The following is a 20,878-nucleotide window of genomic DNA, read 5'->3' on the forward strand; positions in this document are numbered from 1 at the left end:
AGTTTCTAGACGACAGCGAACCCCTACCCCCCCCCCCCCAAAGAAAGTAATAAAAGTGGCTGTTGGAGATACTAAGTTTATTTTTATTTCAATCATCATGATAATATAATGTATATTATTTATTGCGATAAAAGGTAACAAATATAGGTAAGAATCATCTTGCCAACGAAAATACAAACTGAAACAAACAACAACAAATAACAAACAAATAAGTAACAAATGTGGAGTTAAAAAATACAATAAGACTCCAAAAACCAATCTTAATCATCTTGCCAGTCTTGCAGCCACCATCACGTAAACCTTGTCGCGAACCCCCTACCGTCGAATAGCGAACCCCTAGGGGTTCGCGTACCCCACTTTGAGAAACCCTGCCCTAAGCAATCGCTTAATTTGCTTATGGGCTAATCCGGCACTGTCTATATATATAAAATTAAAATAATTAACTGACTAACTGACTGCTGATATATCAACGCACAGCCCAAAACGCTACCTACCCTAACCTACCTAACCTAGAGATTTGAAATTTTGACAAAGGAAGGATTTTTGTAAATGCCCACGGGATAGAGAAAAAACGGGATTAATATATTCGATTCCGAATATTTTCGAGTGACGCTATCACAGTAACTAGACTTCAAATTTGATACACAAGTAGGTATTTACAATATTAAAACACATAATTATATCTTAAACTTTCGTGATTTTCACTCATAGTCAAAATACCACGCACGCTAACACAGACGATTGATCGAAAAATAGGTGAACAAACAAAAAAAAAATACATACTGTGGAATGCATAACCTTCTCCTTTTTTGAAGTCGGATAGAAAATAATAGGTAGGTAGGTACTAGATAGGTTTTTAATATTTTGATGGGTTTACTATATCGATCATTGAAGCAGTGTCAAATAGAAAAGAGAAAAACAAGTGCTAGATAATAAAAATAAATTAAATTATATGTGATTAATGTTGAAGAAAATTGAAAAAAAAAAGCGTAAAAAGTAATGCGAAACAAACTTAAAATAAATAAGAAGCCATAAAATATACCCGAAAAGTAAATAAAAAAGTGTATGTATCGAACTATCGACCAAGATTTGAACCCGTGGCCTCTGCTTTGTGAAGCAAACGAATATTACTTAGGTCATAACGTGCCTTGATAAACGGCTCTTTTGGCTCGATTTATAATAGCTTTCGCTATGTGTCAAAAGTTTCGACGATTCTACTCAAATGTAAATAAGTTGACCAAGACGCATCTGTCAAATAATTGAAGAGAAAAACGTGAGACAGATGTATGATATGACAAGTCTGCACTGTTTTCGGTGATTGTCAAATTGCTTGTCTGAAATTGCATAGCTATTTTTTTATCAACATTCGATCATAATTATATGCACCAAACGTCTATTTTTCCATGTTGTTCAGATGCATATTGAGATGAGATGAGAACTGAAAAAAAAATGTGCATGCGAATTTGGTTTCAGTTTAACTATGGTTTTAAGTGATTGCATTTTAATGCAATTAAAAATTATACTAACAATATATTCCTATTTTGCTTTTAGGAAAAAGTTAGGTAGTATACGATATCTCATGATTTTTATAAAATACGGTTTCGACCGTGAATTTCTTTCTACTTAATTTTAATATTCGATAAAATAATAAAAACAACGGGTTATTGAATTATGTCCAGGTCCTTCTAGTTTTATGCGCCTACTGTGCGTTGTCCGTCATTTAGTCAGTAATTCCGTAATGTTAGTATAAGATAAGCCTAACTAAAGACCCCAGAGCGCCAATCTTCATCTGCGATGATGTCGGGTCGGACCTCGGACGGAAATCGTTTTAGCAACCCCCCAATGGGTTTAAAAGTCCTATCTAACGATACCCCACATTACAAGGTTGGATGTGAAAAAAAATCACCCCCACTTTACGTTTACGGGAGGTACTCTAAAAAAAATTATTTTAGATTTTTTTATTATATCATTTTGTCGGTATAGTTTACATAGGTTAGGCAAAATTAAACTATAGTAGTTGCATAAAGTAAAAAAAAGGTTGATGGATTTCTTACTTAATTTTCTATTTATACCTAGTATACTTCCATTGGATTTTATCGAAGGAAAAAATATTATATTTACACTAAATAAGAATTCGTTTTGAATTAACGTTGTTTATTATATATAAAAAAAACTTTAACAAAAATAACTTTGTGGTTTACAAATGTAATTAAACAGTCAAAATCAACAAACGTTTATATTTAGTACGCTAAAACATATCCAAATGAGATCAAATTAACTCAACAAATCTTAAAAAACTAGTTTTTTCAGTCTCAAATTTCAAGGTAAAGTTTAGTAAAAAGGTGGTACAATCACTATATATATTTGAAAAGCGATCTTATCGTCGGTGGTAAAATATTTAGTGATTTGAAGTTATATCATTTGAAAACGACTAATAACTTACGATTAATTTCAATAGTTTTAATTTAAGAACACTGTAGTATTAAAACTCTTACCAAAAACCTATAATTTTGTCTCAACAAACACTAAATGATTAACGTATTTGAAAAGGGACCTTATTGTCGGACGTAAAATGTTAAGTGACATAGTTAAGAATAAGATCTAAAACATGCTTTTGTTTTGTATAGTTGTAACTATTAATCGTTATTATTATTATAAGAAAAGATACAAATTGGCGTAAATCGTCAATAAGGACCCTATCACACTAGCGATTTCCGGGAGAGTTGAAAGCGAGGCAAGCGCGCAGTGAATTCGCTGCGAGCGTATAAAGATTTCGCCGCGAGTGCGCAACGATGTCGCTGCGGCGAGCGCGTAGCGCGTTCGCTGCTTTAGCGCCAAAAACGCCATATTGTAGACTTTCGTACAATAATAATAGGAAGTCTTCGGCGCGCTCGCAGCGACAACGTTGCGCGCTCGTGGCGATATCGTTGCGTGCTCGCGGTGAAATCGTTACGCGCTCGAAGCGAACTCGCTGCGCGCTCGCCTCGCTTTCAACTCGCCCGCAAATCGCTAGTTTGATAAGGCCCTAACTGGCTACCGCCTAATGGTGACCAGTTATTGATGATTTACCTTACTCTAATTAAACGCATTTTATGATGATTCTGATTGACGTTTTTTACGCGCCGAAAAGCACCGCACTGGGCCCGCGTGGGAACTACTGCCCAAGCTCTCTCATTCTGAGAGGAGGCCTGTGCCCAGCAGTGGAACGTATATAGGCTGGGATGATTATGATGATGATGACGCGCCGACAAAGTACCGACGTCCGACACGTCTTCCAAACCGATACCGAGCGTACAGAAAGCATTCAAGAGCGGCACCGACAATAAGGTACCTTTCTTACTAAACTTGAAAAGATGTTTTAACTCAAAAAATAGATTTAAAAACTTGTGTCTCTGTCAAATTAAAATTTAGACCCTGCTTATATAGAGTAAAAAAAGAAAAAATGTTTTTTTTCGACATTTTACTTTAAACGCGATTACCTATCTCGGAAACTAGAACCGACATCAAAGTACCGTTTCCCAGATAACGCCACATATTATTAAATATAATAAAATGCGTAAGTTTGTAAGTCTGTTTGTTTGTTTGTTTGTTTGTTACTTCATCACGTCTAAACTACTGAAACGATTTCAATTAAATTCGGTATATAGCTAGTTAAATCCCGGAGAAGGACATAGGATAGTTTTTATCCTGGAAAATTGCATTGCTCACGCGGGATATATAGCGATAAACGAATTTTGGGCGGACAGAGTCGCGGGTAACGGCTGGTACTATATATTATTTTCCTCTGCCACTTTTCGTCTATTAGTAGATTATTGTCGTGGCCTGGAAGTAGGCAATTGCTGGCTGAGTATGAGTATTAAACGGACGAGCTTGCGAGTATAGTATTAATTATGCACTTCACCTTCTGATATGTAAAGAATAATGTCAACTTTTACGGACATTTTTGAGAAAAATACGTTCAATACTTCGCTATTGACCTAATTTCGACTGATGTTATCTGAAGGCTGAAAGTGCACCCAGAAAAAGCTTTATCGCCCGGGCAAAAATAGCAAAGGGCAAGGCGGAATCTACGCGCGGCCGGACAATACTCATTTTTATGTTAAAGTTACAATAATTTTTCGATACGATTCATGGTAGTGGTGAGATACGAATTAGCAAATTTCACGTTAAATAGCTTTGCTAATTGCTGTTACTTTTTATGTTTTTTTTTTTTAGTAAATGAGACCAAATTTATTTAGTATTTTCGTTAGGAAAAAAACAAAATTCGATGATAAAACGATATGAAAACGAATCGTATTCATCCTTTTGACTTTTTGTACGTCTAAAGCTATTCAGTATGCGTTGGAGCACCCTCTTGAATGGATATTTCGAATTCTGGCACTATACGTGCTTCTGCCGGTAACGTCTCATCTATCACTTACTCCGGTATAAGTTTACGGCCGAATAGATCCGCTTTGTTCCCCGTCTTGTAGGGTGCGATTTCGTTCTCCAACAACCGCAACTAGGATTGGATACTTGTACTCTACGTATCTTGTACTAGATGTGTGGACTGGCTTGGTGTTATCGAACTCCATGCATAAATGAGAGACCTCCTCGTTACTGAGAACTATTCGGCTACATGAAGTACCCTGTACGTTAGCTATCGCTTCAGTTTCACGTTTGATATACTGCAATTAGTGATGTTTACGAACGAGGTAAATACTTGGCAGTGTAAAATTTTGATTATATTTCGACTACCTAGCACGGAAGTACATTTGTTTTTAGTATTTCAATGCAGAATCGTTTCAAAGGAAAATATGTATTTGGCTGTTGACATCAGCTACAATATGACTTTTTCAATGGGCTACACTCAAGGCCATTGGTGGTGGCGATTAATATCCACATACATATGAGTCCGCATCTGCACCTACAACACAATGGCCACATCGCCACCACCGCTAACCTGCCGCATCTACAGTAGCTGTAAGTCACTACTGGCAGCCCAGCCACAAGCCACAATTCACCGCCTCTAGCCAGTCAGTGAGCGGCAACTATTACATTGACGATATCATTTTAGGTGGATACAGCGGACAACTCCGAGAGCATACTCGAGGACGACGAGTGCCCGCTCGCCATCGTCATGACACACCCACATCGCAGTGAGTAATGTTATCTTCATCTAATTTACTTATTTTTTGTGTAAATAAATATGTTTAGCTCTTCAAATTAACTTGTGTAAATTGGATTTCCGTTAAATGATCCCTCGCTTCAACTAATTTCTTTCTATTTTTAACACGTTCTTACAATTAGCTTTACCTACTTGTTACTATCTACGAATATGCATGTAAAACTTTTGTTGTACAAAATAAAGAAAGAAAACTCATTGCCAAACGTTAAGATACCTACGTGGTACAAAGGAGAACTAATCCCTTTAAGGGATCTATGTACGAGGGCGGGTTGATAAGTTTCCGAAATTAAAGATTTAAAAATTATAAAGTAAAAAATCGTTCAAGTGCGAGTGCGAACGACTCACGCATGAAGGGTTCAGCACCTCCGTACAATGTTTTTAAAACAAATAGTTCAGTAATATTTTTTTGTAAAAAAAATCTAATAAAAGCTTTTTTGTTCGCGGTACTTATTGCCCCTGGTTACCAAAGTTACCTACTTCGTCTTCGTCAAGATGAATCAAATGAGACCAAAATCAATGCGGTCGTGTCGTTTTATTACAGAGTTCCTATGGCCAACATCTAACTTCATCATCAGATCAGCTCTACGTCGTAATAATATTGCATTGTCATCGGATTTATACATGCATGCAAAATTTCAGCTCAATCGGTAGAAGATATCCACTTCAATTTTAAGTTGAAATATTTAATATTTTAATATTTTATTTAAATTATTGAATTGCACCTGAACAAACATAATTAGTTACATTACATTACAAGTTAATAAAAACATATCACCAAAATGTAAACTAGGTGCAAGTATTTTGAATAAAGAACAATTTTAAATTCTCATCCTCTTTGGCTGTCGCCCTGTCGGAGGCTGAATAGCGCTTTAGACTCTTGCCATGCGCCGAAAAAAAAAGTGGCTGAACGTGGTAATTCAGCCGAATGGCGCGTACTTATTATGAATTAGTGAATAAATCTTAACCTGATTTTAAATTTTGACCTTGTAAATAAATAGTGGGAACTATCGCCCAAGCCCTCTTGTTCTGAGAGGAGGCCTGTGCCCAGCAGTGGGACGTATATAGGCTGGGATGATTATGATATGATGAAATACATAGTGTTACTTAGTATAAATTATAACGGTCATTTTTAGTGTAAAAAACATTAAATACAGCGGCTGTGAGTGCTTTATTGAAGTTGACTGTTGTGAAGTGTGTGTAGCGTGTGTAGGAGGTTTGTGGATCATAAATTGTTATTTAGTCTTAATGCTGCACAAAAAAATAAACCACGGTCTTAGAGACAATTATTATAATTATAGAAGGTTTTATAAAATAGCACTAATAAAGTCGCAAATTAATAAGTAGTTAAACATCAAACAACATAGGGTCACGGGCGTTGCCCCTAGCAACTGACGGCCGTCATCTTGGCAGCCTAGCAATCAAAAACCGATGAATGAAACACGTTTCTTGTATGACGACTCCCTTTAATTTGTAACTTTATTTTTTTTTTAGTATTTGTTGTTGTCGCGGCCACTATGACACATAATCTGTGAAAATTTCAAGTGCCTAGCTATTACAGCTCAAGAGATAGAGCCCTGTGACAGACGGACAGACAGACAGCGGAGTCTCAGTAATAGGGTTCCGTTGGCACCCTTTGGGTACGAAACCCTAAAAAGTAATAATGTCATTCTAATCTCCTGACTTTTACTTAAATACAGAGCTAATATACAGTTATTGATTAACATAAAAATAACAATTTATAATAGCGATCCAAAGAAAAGCTGTTTTCATTTTCGTGAAAATGGAAAAATCTGAGGTGCGTGCTGTAATTAAGTTTTATGTTTTGAAAGGCAAAACCGCAACTCAGATAAAAACTTAAGTGGACTGCGTTTTGGGGCCTTCTTCGCCATCTTTAAGCACTGTTCACACTTGGGTTACCGACTTCAGACGCGGTCGTCAGAGCTATAAAGATGCTCCACGCAGCGGACGGCCCAATTAGGTATCGATTCGAAAAATTATCAATAAAATAAAATAATTTGTATTAGACGATCGCCGAGTGAAGGTGGTGGAAATAGCAGAGTTGGTACACATTTCAAAAGAACGTGTTTTCAACATTTTGCACCAACATTTGGAAGTGAACAAGCTTTGTGCTCGTTGGGTACCGCGTCTGTCAACGGACGAGCAAAAACAACAACGCAAGGATGTTTCGGAGGAATGTTTGGAGAAGTAATTGTTATTATTAGAATTAATTGAGTTAGTGAGATATTATGCCACTGTATTTTATTATTGGTGGACTGATTGTTTTTACTGGTGAAGCCTGGTTGTGTTGAAATTTCTGCCTCTAAAAGCAAAATTGTTTTGTAAGTAAATGTACCGGATATTTTGTTTTAATGCTGTCGTTATGGCAGCGCACCTACCGTAGTAAGTATACTAGTTTAGTTAGTTTTAGTTTGGTTGGAGACTGAAAACCAGCGACCTCGCTGAGTCTCATGTCCTTTTTCCCTCACTTAATAATGTTATCTATCTTGTATTGTAATTTTTGGTTTGTGATGGTGGATAAAAATTTATATTATTATTATTATTATTTATTATAAGTACAGGCGTTATCCTAACGAGTTTTTACGTCGATACATAACAGTTGACGAGACGTAGTTCTACCACTACACGCCGGACACAAAAGAACAATCTAGGCAGTGCACAAATCGGGTTGAGCCCGCCCCAAAGAAAGCAAAAGCGATTTGGCAGCCGGTAAAATAATGGCGACCGTATTCTGGAATTCCACAGGAGTGATTTTTGTAGATTACCTCCAAAAAATGAAGAACGATAAACGCCCAATATTATGCTGATCTGCTACAAAATCTCAGTGACACAATAAAAGAGAAAATGCCTCACTTGAACAAGAAGAAAATTTTACTGCACCAAGACAACGCCCCTGTTAACACGGCTAAAGTCGCAATCGCCAAAATCGAGATTTTCCACTTCGAATTGTTACCCCTTCCCCCATATTCGCCAGATTTGGCCGCTTGCGACTTCCACCTGTTCCGAAATCTTAAAAAATGGCTAGGTGGACAAAAATATTCCTCGAACACTGAAGTCATTGAAGCTGTAAATGGGTATTTTGAGGGACTTGATGAATCATTCTTTCGAAATGGGATAATAGCCGTGGAGAAACGTTGGGCTAAGTGCGTGGACTTAGAAGGTACTAAATACTAAGGTACTTACGTTGAAAAATAAAACATTATATTTATAATTATATTGTATTATTTATGTGCCGTTTCGGAAACTTATCAACTCGCCCTCGTATTATGTACGTAACGGAATGTTTGAACGGAATTTTTAACCATTTCTGATAAGTAGCGGTATTGACACGACACTTGGCATTTGGCTAAGTAAAGTTTTTTGAATAGGTGCAATTTTTTTTCCGACTATTCACTTTAATAACCGAGGAACTGCAGCTCTTTTATTATTTATTATTAATTAGAAATATTTGTTTAAGTAGTCTATATGACATTGAAATTTAATGTCTAATAAGCTTCGTGCCTAGAACTAACATTGAAAATGAAAAACTACGTAAAAAAGCTACGTCAACTGTCACTTTTGACATTGTCAAAAAATAATACCGCGGTTCTGTTTATTTGCGTTTCCGTATATAAGTGTCATTAGTGTGTTTTTTTTTAAGAATATTTCAACGACCTCAGCACAACCTTCGGACTTTCGATATTGCCGCACTTCTCCTCAACCTTTGCACGATATTTGGACTACGATTTCAGCTACTTTCAACGACTTACCTATGCGTAGTCCTGTTGTCATACAATAATTTGGTACTATCGAGCTGATCTGATGATGATCAATAGCCGGAAGCCTAGCCATGTTTGAGCTTGTTAGAATAGTCTTAGGGTGTTCTTTGACAAAAAATGGTATTCAGGGTCTGACGATGAAGCAGTCAGGCAGGCATCAAGAGAGTATCGTAAGAACATAACCTACCAATTATGTTTTATATCGGTTTACTATTAAAGCGTATTTTTTTTTAACTATTAATATTGTTATTTATTTTCTATTGTTAAGTGTTTTACAAGATCGACCCAATTTATGTTTTTTTTTCAGAGGACTCTTTTCTGGGGTTGAACACATCTTGACATGTTTTGTAAATCTAAAATCTAAGTAGGTAGTGTAGTGGACGGACGGTCCACTAGCTCAATATTTGCCTATTAAACTATCACTTCTATTAAAAAAACACTTTTTTAAGATATTTTCGTATGTATTTCAAATTCAAGTTCCTACGTTGGCAGCTAGAATACAAGTCTTCTGTTTAACACCCTTGCGTCCGTTCCATATTATTATTCAAAAATAGAACTATGCTGCCAGCATCGAATCAACGGACACAAGAGGTTAGTACAATATCCCTCCCTCCTATTGAGGTTAGGACTAACCTACCTAGGCAGGAATAGTTAACAAAGGTCTACCATAGCTCTGCTAGAGCTGACCTGCAGGTTATAAGACCAGCCTTAATAAACATTGGGAACATGCCCTTAAATGGCCAACTCACAAGCCCGCAGCTCGAATGAACAAAACCTGCCGAAAGGATCATTCATTCATGGCAGTAGCTAAACTAAGTGCTTATTTATGTTTGGCTAAGGCAAGAAAAAAAATATAAGTGTTTATGACACTTTCCAATAATACTGTGTTTAAGACACATATTGCCAAAGACAACCGCATATAAAGCTAGCCTTACACAGCAGTATAGACACAGCATCGTTTATGATGTGTGTCGCCCCACCATGCAATGCGAACTTCACATCAGATGAAAAGCTAGCTCCACACCGCAGTATAGACACAGCATCGCTTATGATGTGTGTCGCACCACAGTGCTTCACTGACTTTAGAGCCTAAGTTTTCTTAAAAATTTCATTTCTAACTACGAAATAATATCACTGATGAGTTGAAGCATCGTTCCCATCATAGGACTTCGAAATGGCTGATGGTGGTGGTGAAGTGTCATATCACCCCTCCAACACGGTGCGCAGTTCGCATTAGCGCCAGACCCATTTTTGCACCATTCAACACGGAGTGCAGTCTGCATTTGCGCCAGCCAAGCTCTTCAACCCACGATGTCATGCCACATCAGAGACATGTTGTCATCAGTAGGTATCTAGTCAGAAAATATTTTTCAATACAACATGCTACTATAAATTCATTAAACAATTATGCAATCATCATTAATTACTCTTTTACATTAAACATTCTCATAACATAAATATATTATCCTTTAACCAACGGCGAAAGTACTTTAATTATATTCTCAATACCATCAAAGTCCATTCTCCACTGATAAAAATCAATATATTAGTTATTATTCAGAATGTGAGATTCCTTTAACTAAAAATAAAAATTTAGCATCCTCGTTCCAAGCTAAACTTAAGAAAAATAATATGTTAGACTACAAATAATTAAATTGGAGCGCCATTCTGGTACTTTGCAGCGTCTAGATTAAATAAATTATACAACTTTGTCTATTTTTTATTCTTTCTTCTAAACTTCGTAATTCCATGAAGCGTGGAATCAGTCTGCAACTTCTATCTTGCTCCAAAAAGAACTTTCGCCCTTGGTTTCCTAACCAAAGCGTCTCCGATGAGCATGTAACATAAAAAAAACACATAAATTATATACAGTTCCATAATATATACAGAGGAATATTTAATTACCTAAGTATAAAAAAAATGTTCATTAAATTATCAAGTATCCTAGCTATTCCTAACACTTTACATATCATAATTATTCCCCTAGTTACTACATACATAAACATACATTCCTAAAATTGAAACTGAATTTAGTATATACCATACATATATTAAACTTCCCGTGAATAGAATTTTTTAAGTCTATTCGAATGAACAACATACTTAATTCCATTACTTCCCACTCCTAACTTTTTAATCAAGTAATTTACACTATTGATACGCCTTAGAATAACATATGGCCCTTTAAACTTCCTACACAATTTATAACTCATACCAGTGCTTCTATGTGGACAATATAACAAAACTTTATAAAAGAAACTGCATGTATTTAGTTGCGTAGATTTCCGAGAAAAAATGCTCCGTGATCACAAATTCAAACAAAACATTTCGAGCAGCGCGCTTTAAATATTCGTTCGAGAGCAATTTATTTTCTTAATTGCTTTAGTCTACCATTAGAAATACACCAGGTGTGCAACTTAAATTTGTTTTTTTTACTGATTATATAAATGGCAGAACAAATTTTGGAATATCTAGATCACACTTTATATGTAGGTACGTGCATTGTGTTCACGTATGACACGATATTTAAAGCTAATCAGACGTGAAGATTAAAATGTGGCCGTCCGTCCTGTATTCCCCATACAATGGAAATACGGACTCAAAACTGTATGCATGTTATGTACTTATGTATAAAGTGTACATATGTTACGTATGTTTTCATGAACTTTCTTTCTTTTTGCTACAGATTCGATAGATTATCTTTAAAAAAAATAGCAATAATTAATTATTCACCAAATGGCTGATGATGATGACTGAGTAAGTAATCAGAATTCAGATGGCGTTTTGGGTCTCTAGAAGTGATTTATTGGGCGGCAATAGGGCTATTTACCAGCCTTTTCTCTTGACGCCTCCTGTAACGATATTGCAGTTTATTGAGATTCAAAAACAATTACGTAACCACTTTATAGTTAAGTAAGTTTTTTATACATTACATGGATTAAAGAAACTAGAAAGTAACGAATCTGAGAATTGAAGAATAGCATGAAGTTGTTGACGATTGTTGAAGGTTAAAAAAAGTCTGAAAACTCAATCCAAATTTGAACTAATTTAAACGGATTTTTTTAAAAAAAGAGCTGTTAAATAGGTAGTTGGCACCTTTAAATTTTCCGAAATATTTCAAGTTAGGTACTGGGGTATTGTTGAGTGAACGCCCCTGTAAGGTTTTTCATCGGATATTTTTATTGAAACGTAATCACGCCTTTAACGCGGTGACATGGGTCAACGTATGGAAACATTAATTGTTAACCAAAATTGAAAAAACAATTTGAAATACACCTAGTCTTTGTTGATTAGTGATTACTTTGTAATTTTATGTGTCCGTAACAAACAGCAAAAACTCACTCTACCGGACTGATCGACGACCAGCGACCACCATAACACGTTAAAGTATGAAATGAAATACGTCCCAAAATTAAGATTTACGTTCGCCAAAAATGGTACCCAGGGGCTAATTTGTGTTAGCATTATGAATTTATTGTTCATTGCCTGTATCGCTGGTTTACACTGAAAATACAGCAGGTATTAGAATTAAAAAAAAAAACTCGCGCACCGAAGGTTCCACGCAAAATTATGCAACGACCAACGAGCTTCAGTGAACTTATAAAATACGAGCGAAGCGAGTTTTATGTCATCCAATTTTATGTTTTACTACAAAGATGGTTAAAATGCGAGGCAACGCAACCACAATTATATCTCTTTAATTTTATTTACGGCTTGGTTTACTTTAGTTTGATAATTGATAGCGTCTATATTTATTTATTTATTCATTCATTGCATATCACTAGTGATCGGCGACCGGTAGCAATTTGTCGACGAAAATATTACATTGCTATGATTCTATTTATTTATTTATTAACTTTGGCACACAAAACAAATTGTAAACATGCGGTACAGTAATGAGAATAATTAAGGCAAGACATCATTTACAATTCAAACTATGTGTACACATCATGAAAAGAGTGATACAATTAAAACTTAAAGAAACGAAAAGAAAAGTATCAATATTTATATAAATACAAGAGAAACTATATACATGCATTCTATTACGTGCTCAATTTATAAACCTATTAAAAATGTATGTTTTTTATCAAGTTTTTAAATGTATATTATGAGAATGAAATATAGGCCACTTACGAGTATAATTATCTATCGAACGAAAATGTTTACGTCAACTCATGTCTTGCACTTTCTCATTGACATTCCTATCATTATTTTACGCTTTAATCATAGGTCAAATTTACTATGGTGATTACTTATTAAACCATAAGTTTATTTTTTAACAACACCCACCTATCCATATTAGTCATTACGTTGAACGTCAAAGTTACATAAAATGCTACCGGTCGCCGATCATTACATATCACATTTATACATAGCATATAGCATATTGACCTAATATTCCTGGGGTAAAGAAAGGAAAGGTCTCTTTCTCTTATCGAAACATTAATTATGTAATTCCGCGAAGCTCTACTTGTACTTAACGACTTATCCTTTCTCTAGTACCCGTAAAAGTGCAAGCTTTGCTTTGTTGTAAATTAAGTGAAATGTTCCAAGATATTTTCCTATAATTCTGACCGACAATGGTTCCTATAGTCAGCTAAGCACAGAAGCATTACGTGCTAAATAGAGTTGCTTCAGATGTGCGCGTGAACTTAGGCTTGGGATTATTAAATTGCAAAGCATTACAAAATTATCATACCGTTGGTAGTACCTAAACGTTACTTATTCGATATTTTATGAAACGTATGAGTAGGTTAAGTTTGAGTACAATTATACCATAAGTACATCGATCATCCTCAAGGAGAGGACGAACCAGTCGTTATTCCTAACCGCACGTCGCCAGTCCATAAAATAACGTGTAATTTCCAGTGGGAAATGACTAGGTCGTTGCTCATTGTGTGATAAGGCTAGCTCATTAAGCGGCACCGCGGACCCGAGACGCTCCGCGGAGTCCGCAATTTCCGCGCGAAGACTCGTCCTGGTCGCGGACCGCGGTCCCATACGCCGCACAATGGCAGCAGCGGGAGCGAGCGCGCAGGACGCGGCAGTCGCCTGCCAGACGCCGCGCCGCGCGCCGAGCGCCAGTCGCAAAACGCGACTCTTTGTCGCGTGCTAAACTTCGACATGGATTGGGGCATCCGCCGTAAGTTTGATAACTACTTTTACTTACTTCAAAATAAATTAACGACGTCCCCCCGCTGTGGTCGAAGATCTGCCGCCGCCGGCGCCGATATCGCATAGTAAACAAACGCATGTGGCCGAAGTAGTCCGACCGGTGTGTCCGCAGATGCCGGTCGACTCGCCGGTGATGGTATTTTTAACTCGTTCCGTGGTTCGATGTCCGTTGTTTCGCCGAATCGATAGGTATGCATAATACCGACCTTCAAGGTCTCGGCGGAGTTCAGTATATTTTTTTTAAATTGCATTACCTTATTTGCAAGTTCGCGACATGAACATCGTATTAGCCGCGAATTCATTCCACAGTGTTACGAGCGATTTATCTTCGATTGGTATCGTTCGAGATATCAACCTAATCCGAAAGGACCCGAAACTTTCGAAATCATTTTACTGCGACCTCAATAAACGAGATATTTCTTTTGTCTTAGTGTTGACCAGTTTTATTTCGTCGAGAAAATGTCACGATAAAGAGCACTTTTACTGCCTGCTCATAAAATAGTCTGTCTACGAGTAACGTGACCTTTTAAGTCCTCCTTTGAGAGTAATCTCAATTACAAATTGCTCTTTCAATTGGACCCACGGTGATATTGGTAGTTATTTGCAAAGTGTCTTTAGTAATCAAGGAATAAATGAAGCGAATACATGTGGGTATCGTTGTGTACATATTTGTCAACTAAATAGTGCTATGGAAATGGTGCCGTTTTTAAAGAAACAATGTTCTTTGTAAGACCAACGAACTTTTACCGTTGAACTAGTTCTAGCTTAGAAAAAAAACGAAGTTAATTAATTATATGCAGTGCACAACGCGGGCATGGAGGGAAATGGACGAAGCTACGGTACAACATAAAGTTCAGGTATACACATACATGCAGTTTTTGTTGGTATTTATGAACTTCCACTCGTATATTTTATAAGTAGCGATAACTTAAAACAAACGATTGATTACTTATACTTAAACTTATGCCGCTTGCTCGGTGGATGTATTCTGTTATGTACTCTCATAGGAGTCTTGAGATTAGATTTTCTGTTCAGTGGAGTGGAGCGAAAAGCGCGTCTCCCTTATTCCCCGACCACTTTAGCACGTGTTAGTAGCTGCGGGATTAAGTATTTTGCTTATACAAGACAATATACAAACACTGAACGTAACCAAATAAATGAATTCTACTTGGTGATTGATAATACGACGTATTCCTTTGAAGATATTAAAGTAGATAATGTTGATCCGGTCAATTAGGGGTCTAAGTTGAGTGGTGCAAATAAATTATATTGTATAGCACCATGGGAGAACATTGAGTAGGGTATTTGAGTTATATATGTATATACAATACAATAAAATAACTCTTTATTGCACACCAACACATAGCAAGCAGTACAGAAAACACATGTATAGACACAGAGACTTATATATATTTTTTCCATTTATTTAACAATAACCGCCTCCACCTAAAACTGGTATTTGTGAAAAAAATTAAATACATCACATTGAACGCTAAAAAATCATTTTTCTGATAGCTGATGAATAATTAACTTCTTTAAATAATGAATCCAGTAAAAAAAAAACAAAATCTTAATAAACGGTTATTAAAATTCAAGTAAATTATTCAACTCTAGATTTCGTTTCGATACCTATTTGAGGAATACTCAAAATAAATGTAGGACACTTTATTTTAATTATATGAATCGGAGTTGGCGGCAGGATTAGCGAATAAGATGGCGGTACCCTGCACTCGGTCCTACCGCCCACGGGATCAGTCATATGCTGCCTTTTTGGATCCATACATGATATTTTATTCGGGTCATTATTTCTTTCCGTTGGCACGATGAACCGACTAAATTACAGATCGTTTTTTTTGGGAACTATATTTTCTGTCACTTAAATTTAGATTTGACACTAAACTGCGATACCCTAATTATAATATCTATCCCTAAGAAATATATTAGTCATAATATTAATCAAAACTGTCTCTAAGTATGAATGATCAGATTAATGCAAATATGTAACTTATAGTAGATTGATAAACAAGGGTTGTAAGTGATCAATTACACCCAAGATATTTAGGCGCACGAGCGAGCAAAGCAAGCGATATAGTTCGCGGGTGTAATTGATCATTTACACTCGAGTTGAACACTCTACTTTTCATCACAAATGCGAGGATATAAAAAAAAATCGTTATAAATATATACGCAATGTGTAACAGAGCGGAAGAAAATTTATCGCGCCAAACCGTCTTTTTTTTAATGGCCTCGCGCTTTTTGCTTTGGCACATTCAGCCACCACTAGCCAGCAGCATTATGCCAGCATAAGGTTTGGAGGTAAGTATTACGCAATAAAATCTCCTTGTTTACCAGTTCGTGAATACAAAGGAGCACCATTCGATCTTTAAAGATGTAAATCGAATTTACAACACGGATTTCAAGTTAAATATAAATAATAGATTGATCACTTTTTTTATACCCTGAATATAAGATGTGTCCTCTAAAAATAAGTCACGGCCAGCAATAATATATTTGTACCTAAAATAATAGATCTGTCACCTAATATATAGATCAGTTCCTTAATTCCATGCTTCTACATATTCTACATTCTACTAAGGTAGGTCTGGTTAGGTACGATGACGAGCGAAGCGAGGACGAGGTTAGGTAGAAGTGCGACCCTCAGCGCGCGAGTCGAGCGAGCGAAGCCAGTGTGCCGCGGTAGCGGCCGGCGAAGTGCCAGAACCGAAAATTTCTTGCAAGCATCCAAGCAAGCATGCAAGCAAGCATCCAAGCAAGCATGCAATCAAGCATCCAAGCAAGCATCCAAGCAAGCATCCAAGCAAGCAAGCATGCAAGCAAGCAAGCATGCAAGCAAGCAACTAAGCAAGCATGCAAGCAAGCATCCAAGCAAGCATGCAAGCAAGCATGCAATCAAGCATCCAAGCAAGCATCCAAGCAAGCAAGCAAGCATGCAAGCAAGCAAGCAAAGCATGCAAGCAAGCATGCAAGCAAGCATGCAAACAAGCATGCAAGCGAGCATGCAAACAAGCATGCAAGCTAGCATGCAAGCAAGTAAGCAAGCATGCAAGCATGCAACCAAGCATGCAAGCAAGCATGCAAACAAAAGATCAAGCAAGCATACTCCTAAAGTTGCAAGCAATAATGTAAGTAAAGTAAAGCAAGCATGCAAGTTATTTAGTTTAAATATTGATCACTTCGCTCGTGTAAATCATTAGATACAGCGGTTTAATTGATTTCTGGGATTTTACAAAGTTCCCGCGAGAATTCCTGAAAATTATCGTGGTTTTCATTGACGTTGCATTAAAAACAACCATCCCAAATATCATTACTCTAAGCTCAGCGGTTGTTATTTCGAGATTTTATCCCTATCCCGAATATCGGGATAAAAAGTAGCCTATGTTTTATTCCAGATGTCCAACTATGTACACAGAAATTTTCATCCAAATCCGTTCAGCCGTTTTAGCGTGGAAGAGTATCAAACATACTCACTCACTCACTCACAAACTTTCGCATTTATTCTGCTAGCTTGATCTAAGTATAATGTTTAGATAATTGTAATAAACGATCGACATGTGCTAGCCACTGCTACATTTACCTATCTACTTATTTAAAGTTTTTACATTTTAAATGTCAAGGCGACGTAGGTAGTACACCTGCCCTAATAACCCTATTGGGTCGACATCGGAGACGAATAGCTGGTGTATTAGGTCGGGGATCAACTTGCGGGTTATGGATGTTGTCCCTGCGCCGCCCCCGCACTCCATTGTTTGTGTAAACTTGCCCGCTCTACAAACTAAACTTCACGTATTTAAACTAACTTAACATTCACTTACCTACAGTTACATAGATTTAACTTTGATATTTTCGTAATGTTGTTAGCACAACTCTGTAGGATTTGGTTTAGATGGGCATTTCCGAAGGTTTTTGAATTGGTTTAATTTATGCACGAGACGAAGTTGTGATGTTCTGTTTTGTAAATCAAATGAGATCACTTGTCTTGTCCTGACATAATAGTGTTCGTAACACTGCGATTGATTTGAGACTGATTTGTGGTAGGAAAAAAGGCGATTAGAATTATGTACATTTATTACATTTATGTATATTAATACATTTATATTATTATTATTATTATAAATAAATAATAAATAATAAATAAATATCACGGGACAATTCACACCAATTGACCTAGTCCCAAAGTAAGCTTAGCAAAGCTTGTGTTATGGGTACTAAGCAACGGATAAATATAATTATATAGATATAGATACATAATTAAATACATATTAAACACCCAAGACCCGAGAACAAACATTCGTATTTTTCATACAAATATCTGCCCCGACACGGGAATCGAACCCGGGACCTCAAGCTTCGTAGTCAGGTTCTCTAACCACTAGGCCATCTGGTCGTCTAATGATATGGATTATGTATAATGATATTTAATTTTATGTTATCCTTCGAACAAAAACGGTAGTTATGGTTTATTATTATGCAAGTACATATTTAAATTACAGGATATCACGGAATTTTTCAGTATATTTCATAAACATCATTAATCGCATAATAAACATAATAAATTCGCATAATAAATTGTAATGCCGCGGCGTAAATGGCATATTATTAAAAATCCTAATCGTACGAGGCTAAGCTAAGTACTGTGCGAGTGCGTGATAACACGATCGTGTTGTTATAAATGTATCTAGTGCACGAGGTCGCGAAAGCGAAACTTAATCCTTTCTCTTATACATAATATGTACATTTGTGTTTTAGAGCGATATCGTACCCATATACTTTCGTAGGAAGACACGTCGTGAACGTTACGGTAGCAGTTTCGCACGTCTCCTACCCTACGCGATGAATAGGGACTTCGTTCATGGAATCCCTTGGGTCCCCACCGTGTTTTTTCGTATCTATGAAAATGTTTACTTTTTAGGGTTCCGTACCCAAAGGATAAAAACGGGACCATATTACTCCGCTGTCCGTCTGTCCGTCAATCCGTCCGTCCGTCTGTCACCAGGATGTATCTCATGAACCGTATTTAATGGGGGCTCCCATACAACAAATGTGATTTTTTGGTAAGGTCTAATGTTTGTTTGTATGTATGTATGTATGTTAACTCTTTATTGCACATAAAAATAAAAATACAAATACACAGAGACGAGAATAAAGGCGAGCTTATCCCCAAAAAGGGATCTCTTCCAGCTAACCTAGTTTGTTTGTTTATACTCTTTATTGTACAAAAACAAAAAGGTTACAAAAAAGTGTTAAGCACAAAGGCAGGCTTAATGCTGTATAGACAATGGTACGTACGGAACCCTTCGTGCGCGAGTCCGACTCGCACTTGGCCGGTTTTTGCAAATATATTATGCAATATGCAATTCGTTCGTTGATCTGAACATAATTCCGGGATAAACTTTACTTTTACTTTTTGCAAGCACTTGAGTATGTATTGTTTGTTTGAAGTAATAGAATCCATTATCATTATCAATTTATTTCATAGCACATCTGAATACCTTAAAATGTGATTATAAATCACAGTGATTTGCATTAGGTGCTCAATAATTCCAAATCAACGTCTTAATAACACGTTACATAATGCGTAAGTATCACAAAACTTTTCGTTAGACGGAGGTGTAGCCTGTATCTTGTCCATGTTGGGTATTTATTTCACAGTAAATAGTTCCCATTTTTCATTTTGCCCTACAGGTGTCTAACCCTGTTGATACGCCGAGACATCATCAATCATCATTTCAAGGGACGCACTAATTTTTTTCGGTCCGGGGTTCTAAATGTATATTGGAAATATTTTTTCTTCCAACTATGCTTTAATTTCATCATAACCACACTAAATACCCAGCACAAAGCGGGACTTTTCTGCTCTAAAGCAGAAAAAATGTATGAAAATCCTTTATTGCATTGTTTTACATTTTTTTTTAGCCTGCATAGTGTAAAAAAATCTAGTGTTAGGTTGACCAACCTGACGATCTTATGAAATTTGACAGATTGCGTACAAAAAATTGTTGCTACCATCTTACCAAAAATAGTAAGTAGCCGTATATAAAAAAAAAAACTTTGTGTGTTTGGTTGGTCAACCTAGCGCCCATCCGAAATTCGACAGATCGCGGAAAAAAATATCTGCTATATATAGTAACTCTGCCTAAAAAAAGTAAGAAATTAAAAAAAAAATTGGCGGGAACCTTGCGAATTTTCCGTGGTCATTTTTAGAGAGTGCGAATGTAAACTTACAAAAATGGAATCATCGAGTGCTCGTGACATTTTCCTATTAATTGCTTGGCATGAGTTTTTTTTTTCGTCTACTATTCCTGTAATAGTTGAAAGAAAAGCAGATTATGCACCTCGCATTAAGTAATTTATATTGCCCTCGTGCTTTTTAAAGCCCTCACTGACGCTCGGGCTCCAAATCGGCACTCGGTCCAATAATAAATAACTTTCTGCTTGGTGCAACAATCTACTTTTCTTTTCAATTGATTTCACACAAACACAATAATACCTTCAAGTATAGATATACCAAAAACTCCGTGCCGTGCCCGATTATTTTTGAATAGCACGTACCCATCTCTTTTTGTGTGGTGGTGGTAAAAATCGACTAATGGACCTGATGAGAGAGTGGGCAGTAGCGCTCTCTATTGCCAATTACGAACTCCAGACTCCAGCACTGCGGTGTGGAAGGCAAGGGGAAACTTACACACTATTTTCTCAAGAAAGTCTTCATGAAGTTTCACTGGAGGTATTGATCCTTAAT

At 36.6% G+C, this 20,878-nt stretch overlaps 1 protein-coding gene across 1 annotated transcript in view; it reads left to right on the forward strand.

Moving 5' to 3' along the window:
• LOC141433200 (afadin-like) overlaps positions 1–20,878 on the forward strand; it is a 123,334-nt gene that overhangs the window by 44,971 nt on the left and 57,485 nt on the right. Inside the window, 1 exon segment of the mRNA XM_074095127.1 lies at positions 5,057–5,138. Within this exon segment, the coding sequence (XP_073951228.1) occupies positions 5,057–5,138 (82 nt within the window).

Source organism: Choristoneura fumiferana, chromosome 12, assembly GCF_025370935.1.
Source record: "Choristoneura fumiferana chromosome 12, NRCan_CFum_1, whole genome shotgun sequence".
Classification (NCBI taxonomy): Eukaryota; Metazoa; Arthropoda; class Insecta; order Lepidoptera; family Tortricidae; genus Choristoneura; species Choristoneura fumiferana.